Source organism: Chinchilla lanigera, unplaced genomic scaffold (assembly GCF_000276665.1).
Source record: "Chinchilla lanigera isolate Chin_1 unplaced genomic scaffold, ChiLan1.0 scaffold00033, whole genome shotgun sequence".
In the NCBI taxonomy this organism is placed as follows: domain Eukaryota; kingdom Metazoa; phylum Chordata; class Mammalia; order Rodentia; family Chinchillidae; genus Chinchilla; species Chinchilla lanigera.
Genome location: NW_004955434.1, coordinates 4,994,981 through 5,015,486, shown reverse-complemented (window position 1 = coordinate 5,015,486; position 20,506 = coordinate 4,994,981). Strand labels below are relative to the sequence as shown.

Here is a 20,506-nt window from a genome sequence, read left to right as displayed (position 1 = left end):
TGGTAGTCCTTCACTGGTATCTATATAGGAATGGTTCCAGGACCTCCTCCCTTCCTCCAAAAATACCAAAATCTGAGGATGTTCAAGTGGCTCTGTAAAATGTTGTGATATTTACATATAAACTACACTCATCCTCCAGTTCCTTTAAATCATTTCTGTATTACTTATGATATTTTGCACACTAAAAATGGTACATACACAGTGTTATATTTTATTACTTAGGGAATAATGATACAAAAAAGTCTGTACATGTTCAATACGCATGCAATATTTTTGAACTGCAGCTGATTGAAAGTGAAGATGCAGAACCTGCAGATCTAGAGGGGTGACTGTACTTTTCTACAGCAGGTATGGCAAATTCAGGGGACAAACAACTTTCTCTGATCAACTGGAGTCTAAAACAGTCATCATTTATCATACTTAGCACTGCTTTTAACCTAGTCCAGTCACAATAACAATCCCCACACCAGTGATGGCAAATCTTTTAGAGCCAAGGGCCCAGGATGCAACCCAAAACCCACTTATTTATCGCAAAGTGCCGGCACTGTAATTAAACCTTGAATACTGAGGTTTCAGTTTAGACTAAACAACTTATACGCTAATATCTTTTGTCTTAAAAGAAAGACAACATGTGTGCCATAGGTTCACTATCACCGCCCTATACCAATCAATCAGTGACCATTATTCAACTGAAGTTGACTTATGCAAAGAAACCTAGTTACCAAGCCTATTCTAGATACTAAACTAGAAGCCCACTATTCACATTATGAACCTGGCACATAGGTGGGCCACTTTAACCATGGGCGTCAGCTCATCAAACACCTCACTCTTTCCAAGTAAAGATGTCACAAGAATGACGTCTCTGGAATGTGTAAGGTGGATGCTGTTACAAAGCAAACTTCCCAAGTTCATTTTTTTAAAAAGGCATTTTGGGATCATGTTTGCTTCTTTTGCGATTTTAAATAAAGAATTCCTTCTAAAATTCCAGTAAATACAGTCATGTCAAACAGATCAGAGGAGGTGTTTATTGTCCTCACCTGGATAATGTTCTCCTGCATATCCAGGATGATTAAATTTGCTTCTGTAGCTAGATTGCCACTGATTAAGGCTTCTTGGTCTATCTCTGCCTTCGTTCTAAGAAACAAAAAAGAGGTCAAATTAAAGCACAAATGAAACTTGGCCAGGTTCTAATGATGGCAATCTATGCGCTGAAGCATAAAGAAATCCTTGGAACAGTTAACCTTGAAATGAAAATAAAGCAGCTGGTTCGAGTATGTAAGAAGCGCAGGCGCCTTCTGAGATTGATGCTTGCCTAGAAGACTATCTAGGTAAAGTCTCCAGGTCATACTCATCCCCTATTATAAATAATGATGACAATTACAAACATAACAAAATGGGCAGAGATGCAATTATTGCTTGCTACTAGCAATTACAAGAGCCCATCAGATGGTGGCCTAAAGCTTTAGACCTTTGCCTGGATCTCATGCATCAGAACTATCTTCAGATCTGAGTGAGGGGAAGCCCCTGCAACGTGCTGCAGACGCTGGGTGTGATGTGAGTTTGGCAAACAGCAAAGCTGCTAGGTTAGCAAAAGGTGATGCTACAGAACCAGGTCAGAGAAGATAAGATCTCTTAACTTCCCAAACAGCATTTTAGGTTTGCCTAACCAAGTGTAAGTAAGGCCTTTTACCCTCTTCCAATGGAAGGCAAAAGTTGCACTCCTGGAGGGCAGGTCATCTACCATACTGCTGGAGACTATAAGTTATTACATACTAAGGAATGGGAGAGAAACTGCCAGGTTCTGTTTCTCTATTAAGTTTCATTTTAAGGAATCGGTGTGGTTTATGCACTAATCAATTTGTTTTCATAAAATCCAAGTGAAGCTGGAAAGGTATTAAATAAAAACCCTCATCCATGGTTTTGCTTTTGTGGTTCAGGTATCTATGGTCAATTGCTATCTGAAAATATTAAATGTAAACTTCCAGAAATAAACTATTAGTTTTAAGGGCCGGGTGTGGTGGTGCAGGCCTGTAATCCCAGCACTCGGGAGGCTGAGGCAGGAGGATCGTTGCAAATTTGAGACCAGCCTGGGCTACAAAGTGAGAACAAGGACAGCCTGAGCTGCATATTGAGACCCTGTCTCAAGAAGACAAAAAAAAACCCAAACAAACCAAAAAACCAAAAAAAACCTATTAGTTTCAAATCATGCGCCATTCTAAAGAGCATGCTGTACCTTTCCATTTAGCCTGAAGCAATGGTTTGTCCAGCGTATCTATGCTGTATGTGCTACCCACCCTTTAGTTAGGTGGTATCTGTTTTGCCTATCAGATTGGATGGGATATTACAGTATCACAGTGCTTTTGTCTATAGGATTCAGTGCCATCTGTGATTTTGGACATCTACTGGGGCTTCTTAGAATGTATCCCCTGTGGATAAGGAAGGACTACTGTATTTTGTATCACTATACACATTTAGTTTTGAGGAAAGAGATATGAAGAACTGATTTTCCCAAGATATATCAGTGGCCAAGATGGTACAATAAGGGCTGGATATCATGCTATGCATGCAGATGTCTTGGACCAGGATCACCATTTTAGCTGTTTGCTAGTTCCCCTGTTCCAGTAATGGACGGGGGATTGAACTCAAGGCCTTTGCACTGATCTACATCTCCAGCTCTTTCTTTTTAGTTTTTGAGACAGTGCCACTGAATTGCCCACTCTGCTCTTGAACTTGGGATGCTCATGCCTCATTCTTCCAGCTTGCTGGGGATTACAGGTATGTGCTGTCACATCTGGCTGATCTGGGTCTGGAAAAGCCTACCAGCTATTCTTACTCTACCAGTGGTTCCCAGACTTAATTGCAGAATAGAATCTCTTGGGGAGTTTTATCAAATACTGGTTCCTGGGTCTCACAGCTGGAGATTCTGAGTTAATCGGTCTGGGCATTTTGAAAGGAAGAGCTTTAAATTTCCCCAGGTGATTCTAATGTGTATCCTAGGTTGAAAATTACTGCTCTAAAAGAAACTAAAATAATTGGAATGTGATTTGAAAGAGAAAGGTGAAAGACACTATTATAATAATTACAAAAAGTTTTCCAAATGGCTAAGCTGAGCAGTTATACCTGTCCTAAGACAGCCCCTGGAGATTTGCAGATGTGCATCATTAGCTCTGGTAATGAGAAGCCCACCAGGTAGCTCAGGGCTGAGAACTAATCTAGAGAAAATTAGCAGGCCCTGCATGGTAAGATTCAATATTGTAGAGAAAATTGGCAGGGCCTGCAGAGTAAGATTCAATATTGTGTTGTTACTGCAAGCAAAGGGGAAATGTTTCTCAAAATATCAATTTACTCAGTCCAGGCAAAACACGTCTTGTGAGCCTTGTCTTTAATCCTGGAGAGTAAATGACCTAACGAGCTAAGCAGTTCTATAACTACCAAATGCACAGTTTTTGTTGTTAATATCGTACACTGTCTGAACTAGAATGTACTCTCTCAGAATCAAGTGTCTTATTAACCAGTTCAGGGAATGGAGCGCTGGAATAAAATGCCCAAAGCACATGGGGATTTTGATAAGACTAACAACCGGGTTTCCCAAGTAACATCTGTAATAAGAATTTGTTAATCTCTTTGATGTTCTGAAATAATTTGACTCCAAAAAAATCCCATAACTGAACCAGAATGTGTCATTCTTATGGTAGCAGCAGAGATATTAACAAATATTTACTTACAAAACAACACTGCTATTCAAATCTTCCCATCTTCCCCCATGAGGAATGTATTATCCACCATGGGAGTACCCTACTTATGCTTTATAAAGTGTGTATGTGTGTGTTTAACCATTAAGTGTTTTGCTCAGTGAATCCTGGGACTTATACCTATGAGGCAGAGGAGATGTGTACTATGTATTCAAATATATTTAGTTTTAATCTTCATATGTCTAAATTATTGCATATATAGTCCCCTTTATACATAGGGCATACATTGCAAGACAATCAAGATTTTTCTTCTTTCATTTCTTTGCATGTATTTTTCTTTTGACTGTAATATGTAACATGATACAAATTCATTGTAGGGAACATGAGAAAGTCTAAAAAACTAAATATCAATTCTCTATATTCACAGCATCCAAAGAAAACTATTATTATATTAATGTTCTTGGTAAATATTCCTTCTATATGTAATTAGAAATCTGACATGGTACTTTAAAACCAAATGCTTTTGTCCCCTTAACAATTACTCCATAGGCATTTCTCTATGTCATTAAAATGTTTTTAAAAAATTTAAAAACAAGCTAATATTTTGCTATATATTTCCCTATTCTTGAGCATTTATGGTTCTAATTTTTGAAACAATTTCAAGTAATGCTGACATAAATATCCCTGAATATATATCACTGTATCCCTTTCCAAAAAGGAAATACAGATTTAAAACTATGTGGACTTGGGCACCTTGTCTCATTTTCTCTATTTCCCTGCCCCCCACCAGCTGCTTTAATTAAGCTCTCTCAGGTTGCTTAATATTAGTTTTCTTTAAATGCTTATCAGTGGGATACAGTTTTAAGAACTGCAAATCATAACTCATATACCTTTGATCCTTGGATGAACCATATTTAAACAGATAGAAATGCTTCATTTTTCTGACCCTTGGAAGGATGCAGTTGTTTTAGTAATACAAGTAGCCTGGGAAAAATAGTTTCAGACCTTAAATAAAAGTAGAACAAAGTTGCTGAGTGACTCACTTATCTAGCTTCTCATTAGTTTGCCGCCAATGTGTCTGCTCCTTCCTCCATCTCAGATTTTCATTTAGGCCTGGAAATCGGTCATTCCCTAGGACTTAAGAAATGCACAACAGGAATGTGATTAGCATGAATCTCTCCAAGATAACCAGAATTTCCGTAACAAGCTCAACCGGGAGGACTCGGCACCATTTTTCTGGTTAATTAGAGCCTGCAGGATGCTGGGAGGAGATAAAACCTCTACTGCCAGCATCTGGGCCAGTCTGCTCTTTGATTGATGGCGGGAGCCTTAGGAGAACCCCTGCCTTTCTGGGTTGTAAAGAAGCACACTTCTCATAAACAGGGGCTTCCAGTGAAAGTCTGCAGGCTTTCACTGCATTATTGGCAGAGAGAGTATAGGTGTTACTCTAGGTGGCCAACCATCGCTGAAAAACTTGAGCTTCCTCCAACTTCCCTGCCATTATGTCCCATTGAAGAGAACAAGCTGTCACTCTGTTTAACTGAGAGGACAGTGAATAAGGAAGAAGTTTGATCAAAGGTACCGGGGCATTTCACTGTATTCTACAGTGATGAGCTCAGTTTTTTGAGGCCACTCCCAGTGTGGCAGGTCCCTGGAGGACTGGAACACTCTGAGATCATCTTGGGGAGTTGGTTCCCTTCTGACAGCGCCCTGAATGATTTAGGGAGATGATCTTGGAACTGTAACTCTCTATTTTCTTGACCGTGCTCCCAGTGTCTCCTAGAAAGGCCTCAGTCTTGAGGGAGGCACTTCCTACCTCCTTGATGACTCACATTCTGGTATGTGACCTTTACCCACAACCAAATTTTCATTAAAACGTGACATTTGGGACCTGGGGATGTAGCTCAGTGGTAGAGCACTTGTTTAGCATGTGCAAGGTCCTGGATTTAATATCCAGCATTACAAAACCAACCAACCAACCAACCAACCAAACTACCACCACCAACAAATCCTATGCTCTTTGGGGACATTTTCAAAGTCTTTGGTCTCAGAACAGCAACTTGCCTTTAGGTACAGAGGGGTAATATTGTATAGATCACACGCAGAATTCTAGACCTACTGTCTTTGATAGTGCCATAAATGTCTCAAGAGAGTGATTTCAGGAGGACATTCCTTTCTATAGAGGATGGAGAACTGCTTGACAAAAAGCAGGGAAGGGCTGGCCCAACACACCTGGACCCCTACACCGGCGCATCATCTCCCCTCTGGCCCCTTCCCCGCGGAGCAGAGCCTCCTCCAGCCTGGCCTTGACATCCCTCGACTTCTGCAGGACTTGAGTGCTGACCTTGTCAGAACTCGGTTTTCCCTAGACAGGACAGAGACAAGGGGACAATCATTTTGGTGGAAAGAATTGTCAAAACAGATCACTCCATGGTCATGTCAGCCAGTTCTGACACGTCCAGCAGCAGAAGGCAGATGTCCTTTCCCTATGTAGTGATCATATCTATACAAATGGAGGTAAGCTATGGATTTGAAATAAAACATATGACAAATTAATAAGGCAAACGGAAAGGAAGCGTAACAAGACAGAACTGAACTTGAAAAATAAAAGCTGGCATGAAGTTGACTTATCCCATGCTTACCTTGTACTCAAAACAGGAGACACAGATGAAAAGGAGGTCTAAAATTCCATTTAACTGCATTGATGGCAGGTCCGCGATCCATTTCTTAATGAGGCTCTGATCGGCATTTTTCATGATCCACAGGAAGCAAATCATGAGGTTTCGGGTGGTGTCAGCATTCAGCGTATTGTACTGCTTATAGGGCTGGAATGAAGAAGAGAAAGGGGTGGAAGGAGGGGAAGAAGTCAAGCAACAGAAAAACTGAAAGCTTAAGGTGTGCTAATCTCTTAGAACAGAGCAACTATTTCTTCCTTGGCTGAGTACCTGTTCCCAGCATCCCTGCCTGCTTAGGCAAGGAGGCAGCTTCCCTGAGCTGGGCTGCTCCTCGAGGGCCCCCTGGGGGAGTGCCTGAGCTAAGCTGTGGGCCACATAAGTGAGCATTCTCTCAGGAGCAATGTGGTCTGGTGCTTTGCTTTGGACCTCAACCGTGCTCTTTGATCTCCACGATACAAAAGGGCTTTCTTGCTGCTAAGATCTCCAAGTACTGTTTTTCTCTGCAGGATAAAGGTGGAGGGTTGGACCTATAGAAAAGAACTAGCCTGGCTGGGTGCCATGAATAACCTAACTGTTCCCGATTTAACTTCTTTGTTACAGAGTCTAAAGTATAACACAGGGGTCATGAACTGTTCAGCAAATGAATCAAATCCAAACATTAGCGTAGCCCTTCCACAATGGGACCCACAGTGATTTACATCTGCATGAGCACGGCTGGGAGCCCTCAGGCCATCTGCTATGATATTTTGGCCGCAAATGTTCATTTTAGAGCGCTGAGCACACTTCTGGTACTCATCACATCAACTCAAATAACAGTACTCGGCTGCACCCTTGGCTCACGCGGCACAGCTAACATCCACTGGAATGTGGTGGTGAAATCGCAGTGAGCTTTGTGCGAGTTATGCGAAGGCAAAGTGAGTTTGCCATGGTGAAGCAACTTTAACTTGAATTATTCTGAGTAAGTTGACAAGAAGAAAGGAAATCTTTAGATACAGCTTCACAGGGAACAGGCTCTAACAGGTGGGCTTTCTGCTTCTGAGTTTCTTCCTTAGAGGCAAGTAATATAAAAGACACACACAGCCTCAAGCAGGTCACTTTGATTACACGCGTATTAGAAAGGTGGAAGAGGTCATGAAACACAGTATTTATCAAACTGTAATGTCGGTGATGTGTAGTTTTAAAGGACTTTTCCCCTTACCTCCCTATCTGCCTAATTAGCCCTCCTGGGGATACTGAGCCTACTAAGTGCCGCAGGGAAGAGAAGACAGTCTTCCAGAAGAGTTGGGTCAAGACCTTGCCTTCTCAGAGGAGAACCATGTGGAGTTCTCTGCAGATGTATGTCTTACAATGAAAAGCAAAATTAAATTAAGCTGGAGCATACAGTGTTGTTTTGACAAGGGATAGTGAGAACTTAGCAAGAAATAGATGAATCCCGCCTCAAGTAAGTCAGAGCCCACAGAGTCAGGGCAAAAGCATAGCCAAACAGCCGCCCTAGGCTCTCCGGGGAGCTAGGCAAGGTGAAGCCTTTTGCTTAAAAACCCTTACTCCAAGTTTTGGCTCCTTCCATCTCTGTTTGGTGGCAAACACAGTATGACTCCTAAACACACAGAATAAGCACAGGACCTCGACATAAGGAAGCATCGGTTTGCTCTCCTTTGTAATGACCTGAACCTGAAACTTGGCACCACTGGGACTGCGTGGATCTGAGCTATAGCTTTTTTTTTTTTTAACTGTTGCCAGAATCCCGTCTGGTTCTTGTATCCCGCAGCTGTCAGCTCCATGATGGTTCCTTCCAGCACAGAGTAAGGAGGCAGAGACCATCTCTGTTTCTTCTAAGATGGTTCTCCTATCAGAAGAGGGGAGGAGACAAAAACAAAACCAACCCACAGAAATGTGCACCAACATACCAAGGAAGATAGCATCGTTCCACTTGTCTTCAAATTAAACTGGCTGCCGGCTATGGCCTGGGCCACGTTCTGGTTAATTGCACTGACCCCTTCCGCTTCTTCCTCTGAGCCATTCACGCGGCTTTTCGCACTACGAGCATCTGCGGCTGGAATTAAAGCATCACTGGTGACGTCAGGCCAGAGAGGACATTTCTCTATTCCTCTACTCAGCACCAATCTGCGAGTAGACTGCTTCGACAGGGAAGTCAGCTCAGTCATTTTAAGCCTGATGTTTGGCATTACTGACTTGCTACTATCTACAGAAAAATCCCAGCAGGCTACAAACAGGGACAAAGCACAAATGAGCACAAGATCAAGCCAGAATGTAAATTTTTCAAGTTGTGAAAATGAAAGTGTTCAAAGCTTTTATAATACTTTCCTGTGATATGACTTACTTTAGTTATTTAATTTTTTTTATTTTTAGTCATTTATTTTAAACCATGAATAGAAAAGGACCTACAATAACAAAATTCAGGAAGTACCTTATAGAATAATTAGCTATTATCACAAGTTCAACAATAATTTATGAAATATCACAGTTAATCTGAGATGAATGTTAGTTTATTTTGCCTAAATAATATAGATACATCTATATACACAGGATTAGATACATGCAAACAAAAAAAGGATTATTTATTTATTTATTTTTGTCTTTTTGAGGCAGGGTCTCACTATGCAGTTCAGGCTGGCCTTGAGCTCATTTTGTAGCTCAGGCTGGTGTCAAACTTGAGACAATCCTCCTGCCTCAGCCTCCCAAATGCTGGGATTACAGGCGTGTACCACCACGCCCGGCTCAGGATCAATCATTTGAAAGGCTATTTTAAAAATATGCTACCAATCACATACATAAAAACTGTTTGGGCTAGGTGTGGTGGCACATGTCTGTAATCCCAGCACTCAGGAGGCTGAGGCAGGAGGATTGCTGTGACTTTGAGGCTAGCCTGGGCTACAAAGTAAGTTTAAGGGCTGTCTCAACTACATAGTGAAACCCTGTCTCTAAAAGACAAAACAAAATAAAACAAAAACCACCTGTTTGTTCAAGTAATTTTTAAAGAAATATGTCAACACTTGATACTGATTAATTCACAAAAACCCCATGCTTTATCAGACCTGACAATACACACTGTATCAATCTGGACTTTGAGTTTTTCAGAAATGTGAGTATAGACGGCACTTCATTGCTAAACATTTAAAAATTCAATTTTGAGAAATAATAACTCAGTGTTGTGCTTTCATGCAACTGGTTTTCTAAACAAACAAACAAAAAAATGAAACAAATAACATGAAAATTATTATGGAAGACCTGGTAACATTATGAAGACTATTCTGAGGATATGTTCTTATTTCTCCTTAATATTCACAGGGCCATAGGTACAAGAAAAAGAGGAAAGGATACAAGTAGTACTTTATATTTGCTGTTCAAAATGTTTTATAGAAGTTCTGTAGTTTCATCCTTATTTTAACCCTAAGAAGTAGGCACTACTACCACAGTTTTACAATTTACCGAGGAAAGAGGAAGGGAAGACAACAAAAAACTGAAATTGTCAGTAGTCACATATAGAAATATATGGGGTTGACATCTGAGTTTAGATGTACCTTTTTATTTGAAAGACTGTATCTGGGTTTGTCAATGTAAAGTTTCTATATATAAGAGATGTACTATGTTATCCATAATTGTGGATTACTGTCTTCTATTCTTCATGATGGCAAAAAGTCCTTATCACCCTGACCATGAAATTCAATGCACAAGCAATGAAGTCTAAAAAGGCTCCGAGAACAAGTGTTGAGAAGTTCTGATTCCAAGGGACAGATCTGGAGAATTCTGATCAACAAGAAGCTTTGGAGAATGTGTGCTAACGTGCTTCCCTGTTTGGGAACAAGTCAGTCAGGGTTCTTGAAATGAAACGTTTCGAAAATGTTCCAGCAAGGAGCCTTGAAACGGGCTGTGAGCTCCGCGTCACTCCTTGCATTCTGAAGGTGCCTCTGTCTGTAGGTGCCTTCTGGGCAGTGTTACAGGGAGAAGCGTCTCAGCACCTTGCACAGCTTGCTCTCCCCTGTCTGCAAAGCTTATTTCTGTGATTCTCTTGCCCTGTGCCTCCACAGAACTTCACGAACCCTGGGCTTGTCTCTCAGTGGTTCTCTTTTTAGCCTCCCCTTTGGCAGGTTTTTTGGATTTCTCCTTTTGAAGAAGGAGCAAATTACTTTCATAGGAATGCTTGTCTTTCACCATATGATTTGCATGAATTGAAGGCCACACGGAATTGGTCCCATATCTACGATCTAAATAATTGTCATGGTAATGATTTTAGAAGTAATTTAGCCAATCATGACACTCACTGCATTTGGAGGGAGGAGGGAAACCTGGATGGCTCCACCATCCCAAGGACACCTGTCTATAGGGATAGCTGTGCTCAGGGACCGTACTCCACACCCCAGGGCCTTTCATCAAGACAAAACCACAGTCATTTCCAAGAATTTCCCTTGAGTTGGGGAAAAAGCGTGAACCACTTTGAAGTGATCAGGGTGAGTGTGTGTGTGTGTGTGTGTATCTTCCCCTACTTGCATTCTCTAATCCACACCATAATACATAGTCTGGGGAAGTGTACAAACTCTTTGAGAAAATTTATCCTTTCCCTTGACTGCTAAGCAAAAGATACTAACATCAGGATTCATTTCTTGGTGCTAAAGGCAAAATTTCTCTACTGTGGCAGAGTTTCCTAATATTGAAAGACATCATGATTTTGTGGTTGTTTGGCATAGAACAAAAGAATAGTTTGATTTTATTTAAGACTACAACTAAACATTTATTTGAGACTTTGCTCAAACATTCATAAAAGAAAAGGAAAGGAACATTTATGTCAAGGAGTTGGAGCAGTGATCTCCAAGGGGACTAATTCTGTTGCTATATTTCATGCTTTGAGTTGTACAGAAATATAGTTTGTATAGTTCACAACACACTCTCAGATCAATGAATGAATGAACAAATAAATAAATATACAAATAGTTTCTGAACACAAACATACACAGAGTTATGTGCTTTTTTTTAGCTGGTTGGGACCTGCATTTTCAAAAGTTTGAAGACTATTGCTGTGAAACAATACTACTTATCTAAGTACATCAGCATTAGAATTAATGTCAGGGACCTCTCTCTGGTGGGCATTTGGGCAGGGGCCACTATCAGCACAGGAAGGGGTAGAAGAGCATCTTACCTGTAAAGTCGTAGAGCTGTGGCAAAGCATCCAGAATGATGCCAACCAAAGGCAGGTAAAGTGCAGCAATTTTCACCTTCACCTCCGGTTTGACACATCGTGGGTCCAGGTCGTGAGAACTAAGCAGGCTGTGGATGGCGCTAACAGCTTTCCTTTGCACCTTGCTGATTCTGTTGGCACAACATAGAAATCTAGAGGTTACTGTGAAGGGAATAATCAAGACGCTCCTAAACAATAAGATCACACTGTGAAAACCAAGCAACCCAGGGTAGAAGTATCTAGAATCCCAAGAGAAGGGCTGTGTTCTAACCTGAGTCTGTTATTTACTATGATGCTTGCAAGCTTGTCTGGTAGGATGAATACTTCATTCCCTCCTATTACTAAATAATTCAGCTGCATAGATATACCACATTTTATTTATCCATCCATCAATTAATGGACATTTGGATTGTTTCCACTTGGAGCTACTACAAATTATGAATGCTGCTATGAATACTCAGGCATAAGTTTTTGTATGAATGTAAATTTTACCTCAGAGTGAAATGGCTGGATTTTAGAGTAGTGCCTATGTTCACCTTTAGAGGAACCAACGAATTGTTTTCAACAATGGCTACACCATTTTACGTTCCTGACAGCAATGTCTAAAGTTTCTACACTCTTCTTGCCCCACGCTATTATCTGTTTTTCTGTTTTCCTTCGTTCTTCATCTTCACGGTGCAGGCAATTCAACCTAGGTCCTAGCACAGGCTAGGTAAGTAGTCTACCACTGAGCAGCATCCCCTGCAATCTGTCTTATTATTTTTTAAAATTACATCCGTGCTAGTGAATATGAAGTAGCATTTAATTGTGGTTTTGATATACATTTGCCTGATAGCTAGGGATATGATATCTTCTCATTGCTTATGGTCATATCTTCTTTGGAGAAATGTGTATTCTTATCTTTAAAAATTGAGTTATTTCTCCTTTTATTATTAAGTTGTATGTATTTTACAAGATACATTATAGCTATGAGTCTCTTATTAGGTCCATGATTTGCAAATATTTTTTCCCATTCTGGGGGTTATCTTTTCATTTTCTTGATAGTTTCCTATGAATCACAGAAATTTTAATTTTAATCGAGTCCAATTCACCTTTTTTTCATTTTGTTGCTCATACTCTTTTTTTTTTTTTTTTAATTTTTTTTTTATGTTTGGTTTTTCTCCGGTACCGGGAACCGAACTCATGACCTTGCGCTTGCCAAGCAGGCGCTTTTGCCGCTGAGCTAAATCCCCAGCCCCACTCTTTTTTATTTTAAAAAATAAAAGGAAAACATATTAACAAACAGACATCCATTTACATAATAGCTTAAGAACAATACAAACAAAACAGAGTTACAGACAAAATTGTAGGAAATTAACCACGGTTGCTGTATTACTTATTCATATCTTCAAAGTGGCTTCTCAGGAAAACAGAGACATACAAGATTGATCAAACAAGTAATCATTAACTGTTCCTTTCTGTAGAGCAATAGAAGACAGGAGTACAACTATGTTAGCTATCCCGTGTATACATACTTACATAATTTCCCCTTCTTTCCCTTCTCTTTTCCCACACCCCCACTGCCCTTTCCTTTTGAGCATTTTCCTTTCATTTCACAATGTCTATCATACCTCCTAGTTTTTATTCACTCTTTCAGGTCTTACACTAGTGAGACAATATGATGCTTACACATGTAGGTCTGACTTATTTCACTTACGAGCATGATCTCTAGTTGTGACCATTTACCTATAAAAGCCTCGAGTTTATCTTTATTTATAGCTGAGTAATATTCCATTATATAAAAGTACCACAATTTTCTTATCAAGTCCTCAGTGGATGGACATGTGGGTTGCTTCCACAGTTTAGCAATTACAAATTGTGCTGTTATGAACCTGGGTGCACATATATTGCTGTCATATGATGTTTTTAGATCTTCTAGGAAAATACCCAGAAGGGGAATAGCTGGGTTGAATGGGACCTCTAGACCTAGTTTGCTGAGGAATCTCCAAACTGATTTCCACAGTGGTTTCACCAGTGCTCATACTCTTCTTGCCTAATCTAAGTTCATAAAAATTAGCACTAGATTTCATCTAAGTACTATATTTTATAGTGTAAGCTCTTCCATTTAGGTCTTTGATCTACTGGAGTTAATTTTTACATACAGTGTGGGTTAGGAGTCTAACTTCCTTCTTTTGAATGCAGACATCCAGCTGTCCTAGCAACATTTATTAAAACACTATTTTTCTAGAATTGTCTGGGCACCTTTGTCAAAAAACAACTAACTATAAATGGAAAGATTATTTCTGGACTCTTAATTTTAACACTCTATATATCTGCCTTTATTTCAGAGCCACATACTCTTGAGTGCTTTTGTTTTATGGTAAGTTCTAAAATTAGAAGGTGAGAATGTTCCAATTTCATTCTTTTCTCAAGATTATTCTGATGATACTGGTTTCCCAGCCTTCCTACATGTCTTTTTTTTTTTTTTTTTTTTTCAGTACCAGGGATTGAACTCGCAACCTTGCACTTGCCAAGCAGGCGCTTATGCCACTGAGCTATACCCCCAGCCCTTCCTACATGAATCTTAGATTTAGTTCATTAGTTTCTGCTAAGCAGCCAGCAGAGATTTTGAGAGGGACTGCACTGAATCCACAGATCATTCTGAGTATTACTGTCAGCCTAACAGTATTAAGTTTTCTGATCCTCAATATACATGTCTTTATTTATTTAGATCTCTATTTCTTTCAACAGTATTTTATAATTTTCACCATACAAGACTTTCACTTTCTTTGCTACATTTATTCCTAAGTACTTTATATTTATTGATGTTGTTTTAAATGGAGTTGTTTTCTTAATTTCATTTTCAGATTGTTCATCATAAGTGTACAGAAATACAGTTGGTTTTGTATACTGATGTTGTACTCTGTAACCATGCTGAACTTATTTATTAATGCTGTTTTTTTAGTATTTTCTATAAGCCACATCATTTCCTCAGTAACTAGGTATAGGATTACTTCTTCCTTTCCAAAACAGATGACTTTTTCCTCATTTTGTTGCCTAACTGCCCCAGATAAAACTTCTACTACAGTGCTGGTTAGGAAGTGGTAAAGACAGGCATTTTTGTATTGTTTCTGATTTTGCAGGGAAACTATTCAATCTTTCACTAACAATATCATGTTAGCTTGTGGGTTTTTCATGTAGGTTTTTCATAGGATACTTCACTCAGGTTAAGAGATTCTTGTATTTCCAAAGGGTTTGTTGAATGGTTTTTATCAGAAAAGGGTATTAGATTTTATCAAATACTTCTGCATCTAGTGAGACGATTATGTGTTTTTTGTCCTTTATTTTGCTGATGTGGTGTATTAGATCAACTGATTTTTAGATGTTAAACTTATCTTGCATTTCTGGGATAAACCATCCTTAGTCATGGTGTATTCATTTTTATGTGACCTTGGATTCAGATTGCTACTGTTTTGTTGAGAATTTCATGTATCTATTTATCAGTTAATAATTTATGGTTCTCTTTTCTTGTGGCATCTTTGTCTGGCTTTAGCATCAGGGTTATATTGGCCATAGAATTGACTGGGAAGTGTTTTCCCCTCTTTTACTCTTTGGGAGAATATCTAAAATATTGGAGTTAATTCTTCTTTAACTATTTGGTAGAATTCACCAGTAAACACCCTTGCTCCCAAGTTTTTCTTTGTGGAAAGTTTTTTGATTGTTAACTCAATCTGTTTACTTGTTGTAGGTCTATTCGGATTTTCTATTTCTCCTTAAAATCAGTGTTAGTCATTTGTGTCTTTGTAGGAATTTGTCCAACCAACTTAGATTATCTAATTTGTTGGCATATAATTGTTTCTCATATCCATTTAAATTCTTTTTATTGCTGTAAGGTCTGTAGTGATGCCTTCCCCTTGTACTGTCGATTGTACTATTTTTGAGCCTTCCTGCTTTTGCTTGGTCCACCTACATAAAGGTTTGTGAATTTTGTTCATCACTTCAAATGACATACTTTTGGTTTTGCTACTTTTTATGTTGCTTTTCTATCATCTGTTTATTTTAGCTGCAATCTTTATAATTTTCTACTGCCTGCTTTCAATTTAGTTTGCTCTTTTCCTAGCTTAGAGTATATTCTTTTGACATTTTTATTAAACCACGTGCACATATTTACCTACTCAAGAACAGTAAATTAAAATGAATAAAGTATATTGTATTTACACTCTGAAGAAACTATGTACAACAATATTCATAGCAACTTTTAAAAATAATAGGCCTATACTGGAAGATATTTTTGTTTGTTTGTTTGTTTTCTGGTACCGGGAATCGAACTCACAACGTTGCGCTTGCCAGGCAGGTGCTGTGCCGCTGAGCTAAATCCCCAGCCCCTCATACTGGAAGATTTTAAATGTTTATTTATAGTAGACAAATGATAGTCATTTGTATCTTTTTAGAACTTTTCCCACTTAATCTAGATTTTCTAATTTATCAGCATAGTCACACAAAGGAATGCTACCTACAACCGAAAGAAAAAATGAAATAATAGTAATACATAACAACCAATATACAGGCACAACAGTCAGCAAAAGAACACTGCCTTCAAGAAGAGACGATACCTATCTCTGGTGATAAGGGTCAGAACAATGGCCACTATGGGGGCTGTGGTGCTTATCCAAGGGAGGCCAGAGGGAATATTCTGGGGAGCTAGAAATCTATATCTTTTTTGGGGTGGTACTGGGAATCAAACTCAGGACCTTGTGCTTGCCAGAGGCCCTGTGCCACTAAGCTATATCCCTGGCCCAATGGCTAGTGGCTACCCAAGAGTAAGCATAGGTAAAAATTAACTGCACTTTACAATTAAGATTGGGGCAAAGTGTGGTGGCTCAAGCCTGTAATCCCAGCACCAGGAGAATCACAAGTTTGAGCCCAGCCTGGGCAACTGAGTGAGACACTGTCTCCAAAATAAAAATAAATAAATAAAAATAAATAAAGCAAGTACTGGGGATGTAGTTCAGTACAAAGCCCCAATTCCCAGTGCCACAACTACAACCACAACAAAAAAGAAAGATACCAGCCCTTTATTGTCTATTTACTATACATCAATAACAAGTAAATAAAACAATGCATCTATTAGAGTACCTGGAACCTACTGTACCTGTAGATGCTTAATTTTTAAAATGTATTTATTTTTTATTTTTTTTTCCCCGTACCAGAAATCGAACTCATGACCTCGCGCTTGCCAGACAGGCGCTGTGCTGCTGAGGTAAATCCCCAGCCCCCTAAAATGTATTTTTTGACCTTTAAAAAAAACCTTACATCAGAATCCAGGTTAGGTAGAAAATATTAACCAATTTTTCAAATGACCCAGATTCTTACACTATGGCTAAAATTACATAACTGCAAACTGCATTTCAGAAGGTGTTCTTGTTCTGACTATCATCTGAGTCTGCAATCCTGCTGGTGCTGCGTTTCAAACCAGGCACTGCAATTTTCTAGCTTAACACAAAGATGCGAGACAATTTTTAAATGCTTGAAAAACACTGAATTTCACGGTGCATAGACATCTGTGGATATAAGGGTACCCAGGCACGAGGGTTCCAGGGACACCCCTGGGGGTGATCTTCAGCCCTTATAGGGATTTACAGGCTGAGATGGGCCAGTGCCTCTTGCTCCAGAAGTGGGCAGGTGTTGGTACGTATGTAAATTGTCTTGGCAACGAAAAGAATCACTAGGAAGTTTTGTTAAAGTGTGACATTTTCCTGAGGTTTTAGCCCACATGAAAAAGTCATGACACTATTCCTAGTGACTTTCCGGAGAGTAACTGACAACTCAGCAACTAGGGATGTAGTGCCAAAGGAGTGACATAATTAATGACTCTCTGGGGGTGGAAAAGGTAAGCGTGTTTGAAGAATGTGCCCTCCTGACTATAAACATAATTACATGATGATCTCTGCATATACTATGCCCCGTTGCTAGCAATATCAGAGCAACAGTTTTACAAGGAATTGAAAGAGGATGGCAGGGTTGTTACCAATCAGAAAGAAAATGGAAAATAAAACCTACAGCTAAGGTAAATACAAAAGACTACTTTTAGAAATCACTTAAAGTAGTGCTATTAAAGAATCATTAAGAAATGGGCACTTTGGCTAGGAAGCTGATTTCCTCCGTGTTCCTCTCAGCACCTTCTCAGGATATATATACGTCAGGGCACTTTTGTTGCTGTGAGAATACATGTTAAAGCAGAAAATTCTACTGAGAAAACTGGGAGGAATTTAGAGTCCTGAGAAGACGGAATTGAAGCCACGTACCAGTATCAGGGTTAGAAACTGCCACATGTACCTGGGCCTTCAGATGTCAAAGCGGGGAAAGATTCAAAGCCCTGAACCTACGGCATCCCCCTTGGCCTAATCTGGGGCAACAGTTGCCTCATCCGCAGTTACTTTCTTTGCCATCAATGAGCCAAGTGGCACTTTCTGCCACCTCTGTGTGCTCTCGCTTTTGTTAAAAATGCCTTCTTTGGGGCTGTAGATATAGCTCAGTAGCAGAGCGTGTGCTTAGCATATGCGAGGCCCTGGGTTCAACCCCCATCATCCCTTACCCCTCAAATGGCTATGTTCCTAGGGAGCTCACTGATCAAAGCATCCTCAGCCAATTCCATGCAATAAATAACTGACTAAAAAAAGTTATATTGTGGTTATACTCCTCTGCCAGGCCACTGTATATTCCTATGGTATCTCACTAAGCCCAAGAGGTTGAATTGCAAACTTTAGGGCTGGGGATTTAGCTCAGGGGTACAGCACCTGCTTGGCAAGCGCAAGGTCCTGAGTTCGATTCCTGGTACTGGAAGAAAAACAAAAACAAAACAAATTGCAAACTTTATTATGGAGCACCTTCTTAAAAACTGCTTTATGTTTCATTTTAAGTGTGACAAACATACCCGTCTCCTTCAGCATCCAGGGCAGCAGCCAGCTCTGTGAAGAGGAGCCCGGTGAGGAAGTGTTGCTGGCGATACTCCGGAGTCAGATCGAACATGCTGGCAATCTTCTGGTCCTGGAAGCTGGAGCAGGAGCTGGAGTTCTACAGAAATGCGAGTAGCGATTTCATAAGGACCAAACACTGGGATTGAAAGACCATGGCTAGTCTGTGAAGCACTGTGAAGCTAGTACCATGAAGCCTTTACTCTGACCAGGCATTGTGAACACTACCCAGCGGATAGGCCCTGCCAGTGTCCCAGCTCGCAGGCAAGGAAACCAAGACAGAGGGGTTACTTGCAGTTCCTGTTCCCACAGAAGGAGGACCGCCAATTAGGAGAAATGAAAATAAAGCACTCGCCTCCCCACCTGAAGTAAAAATTGAAGATTAAAATACTGCTAAAATGAGGACAGGGAAATGAGACGCGCATCGAAGCCTGTGGCTGGTGCTAGGTTACTCAGAAAGACTCTTCTTTTTTGGTACTGGGAACTGAACTCATGACCTTGTGCTTGCCAGGCAGGCCCTGTGCCACTGAGCTATATCCCCGGCCCCTACTCAGCAAGATTTCTGAAGATGGCTGGACACTTGGCCTGAATTTTAGGGGGCACAGAACCAGAAGTGGTGCCAGGCAGGAAAGTGTCAGATTGAGCAGAGCTTGTCCTCTGTTCTTATCCTGGGAGTACATGTCATACCTCACTAAGGACATCTAAAGTGTCTCGGTAAATCCTCCACACCCTGGTGAGCCCGGCCCTTGGGTTTGCCAACTCTCAGGAGCAGTCAGAGGAGGGGTGTGGGGAGAGGACAAGGGAGCCCGTTATCCCAGAGCAGTCTGAAGACAGCCTGCAGAGTAGGCCGCTGCAGAAAGCTTACACATTTGGAATTTCTGCTTATAAAATTATGTATCCCAGGGCACATTAAGATAGGCATGTAGCTAACATCTGGACCATGCCATCACACACATATATACACACACACACACACACACAATTTCTTAGGCTGGTCTTGAATTCCTGGACTCATGTGACCTTTTTGCCTTAGCCTTTTTTTTTTTTCCTTCTAGTGGTACTAGAGATTGAACCTTGGGCTGTCTCACTGATCACCAGCCCTTTCTTATGTTTATTTATTTATTTTTTTAAAATATTGAGACAGCATCTAGCTATGTTGCTAAATTGCCTGGGATAAGCTTAAACTTTCAGTCCTTCTGCCTGGAATTCCCAGAATGCTGGGATTATAGCTGTGTGCCACCACACCCAGCTTATTTTTTATAAGACAGGGTCTCTCTAGATGTCTAAGGGCAAGCTTGAACTTTCTTATTTCAGTCTCCTGAGCCACTGGGATGCACCACTGCTCCCAGCTTATTTTTTGTTAATTTGTTTAATTAATAAGATAAGCTTTCCACCTTGTGCTAGTATCAAGGAATATGCACAGAAATAGAGCTCAATACTGAGAAATCTTGCTTTCTGCTCTGAGCTCCTGATTCGATTGCTACCATGGAACACGATTATACAATAGCACTTCCTTACAGTTTTGCTAGAGGACACTAGTCCCTCGAGAAATTTAAGAGGAAAGGGGTTTCCATAGTCAGATCACTTTTGGAATAACTGCTGAGCTCATACACTTTCTCCCATCTTCTCTGCTATCCTGTGTATGTTAAAAGTTTGTGGATTGCTTACGGCAAAGAAACCTGGTTAAAGCAGGGGTTCCAAAACTTGCTTGACTCTGGAATTCTGTATTTGCATAATATAAAATTGGTTAATGTCAGACAAAGGAAGATTGGTATTTTCTGTGAGTTTCTTCATTTTCATAGTGATTATAGATACCTTGTCATACTTGGCTTCATCACGGACCGCCCCTCCAGACAGAAACCAAATGACTTAGCCTTTAATTATTAAGATAATAATTGGGGCTGGGGATTTAGCTCAGCAGCAAAAGCGCCTGCCTGGCAAGCGCAAGGTCGTGAGTTCGATTCCCGGTACCGGAGAAAAACCAAAAAAAAA

General features: G+C 40.2%; 1 protein-coding gene across 2 annotated transcripts in view; it reads right to left on the bottom strand.

Moving 5' to 3' along the window:
• Positions 1–20,506, bottom strand: part of Dock8 (dedicator of cytokinesis 8) — a 201,399-nt gene that overhangs the window by 35,059 nt on the left and 145,834 nt on the right. For both annotated transcript variants that reach the window (XM_005388589.2, XM_013516312.1), the window contains 7 exons: positions 18,475–18,614; positions 11,523–11,692; positions 8,275–8,420; positions 6,335–6,517; positions 5,925–6,057; positions 4,736–4,829; positions 1,038–1,134 (listed from right to left, as the gene is read on the bottom strand). In XM_005388589.2, coding sequence (XP_005388646.1) covers positions 1,038–1,134; positions 4,736–4,829; positions 5,925–6,057; positions 6,335–6,517; positions 8,275–8,420; positions 11,523–11,692; positions 18,475–18,614 — 963 coding nt within the window. The remainder of the gene's footprint in view (positions 1–1,037; positions 1,135–4,735; positions 4,830–5,924; positions 6,058–6,334; positions 6,518–8,274; positions 8,421–11,522; positions 11,693–18,474; positions 18,615–20,506) is intronic.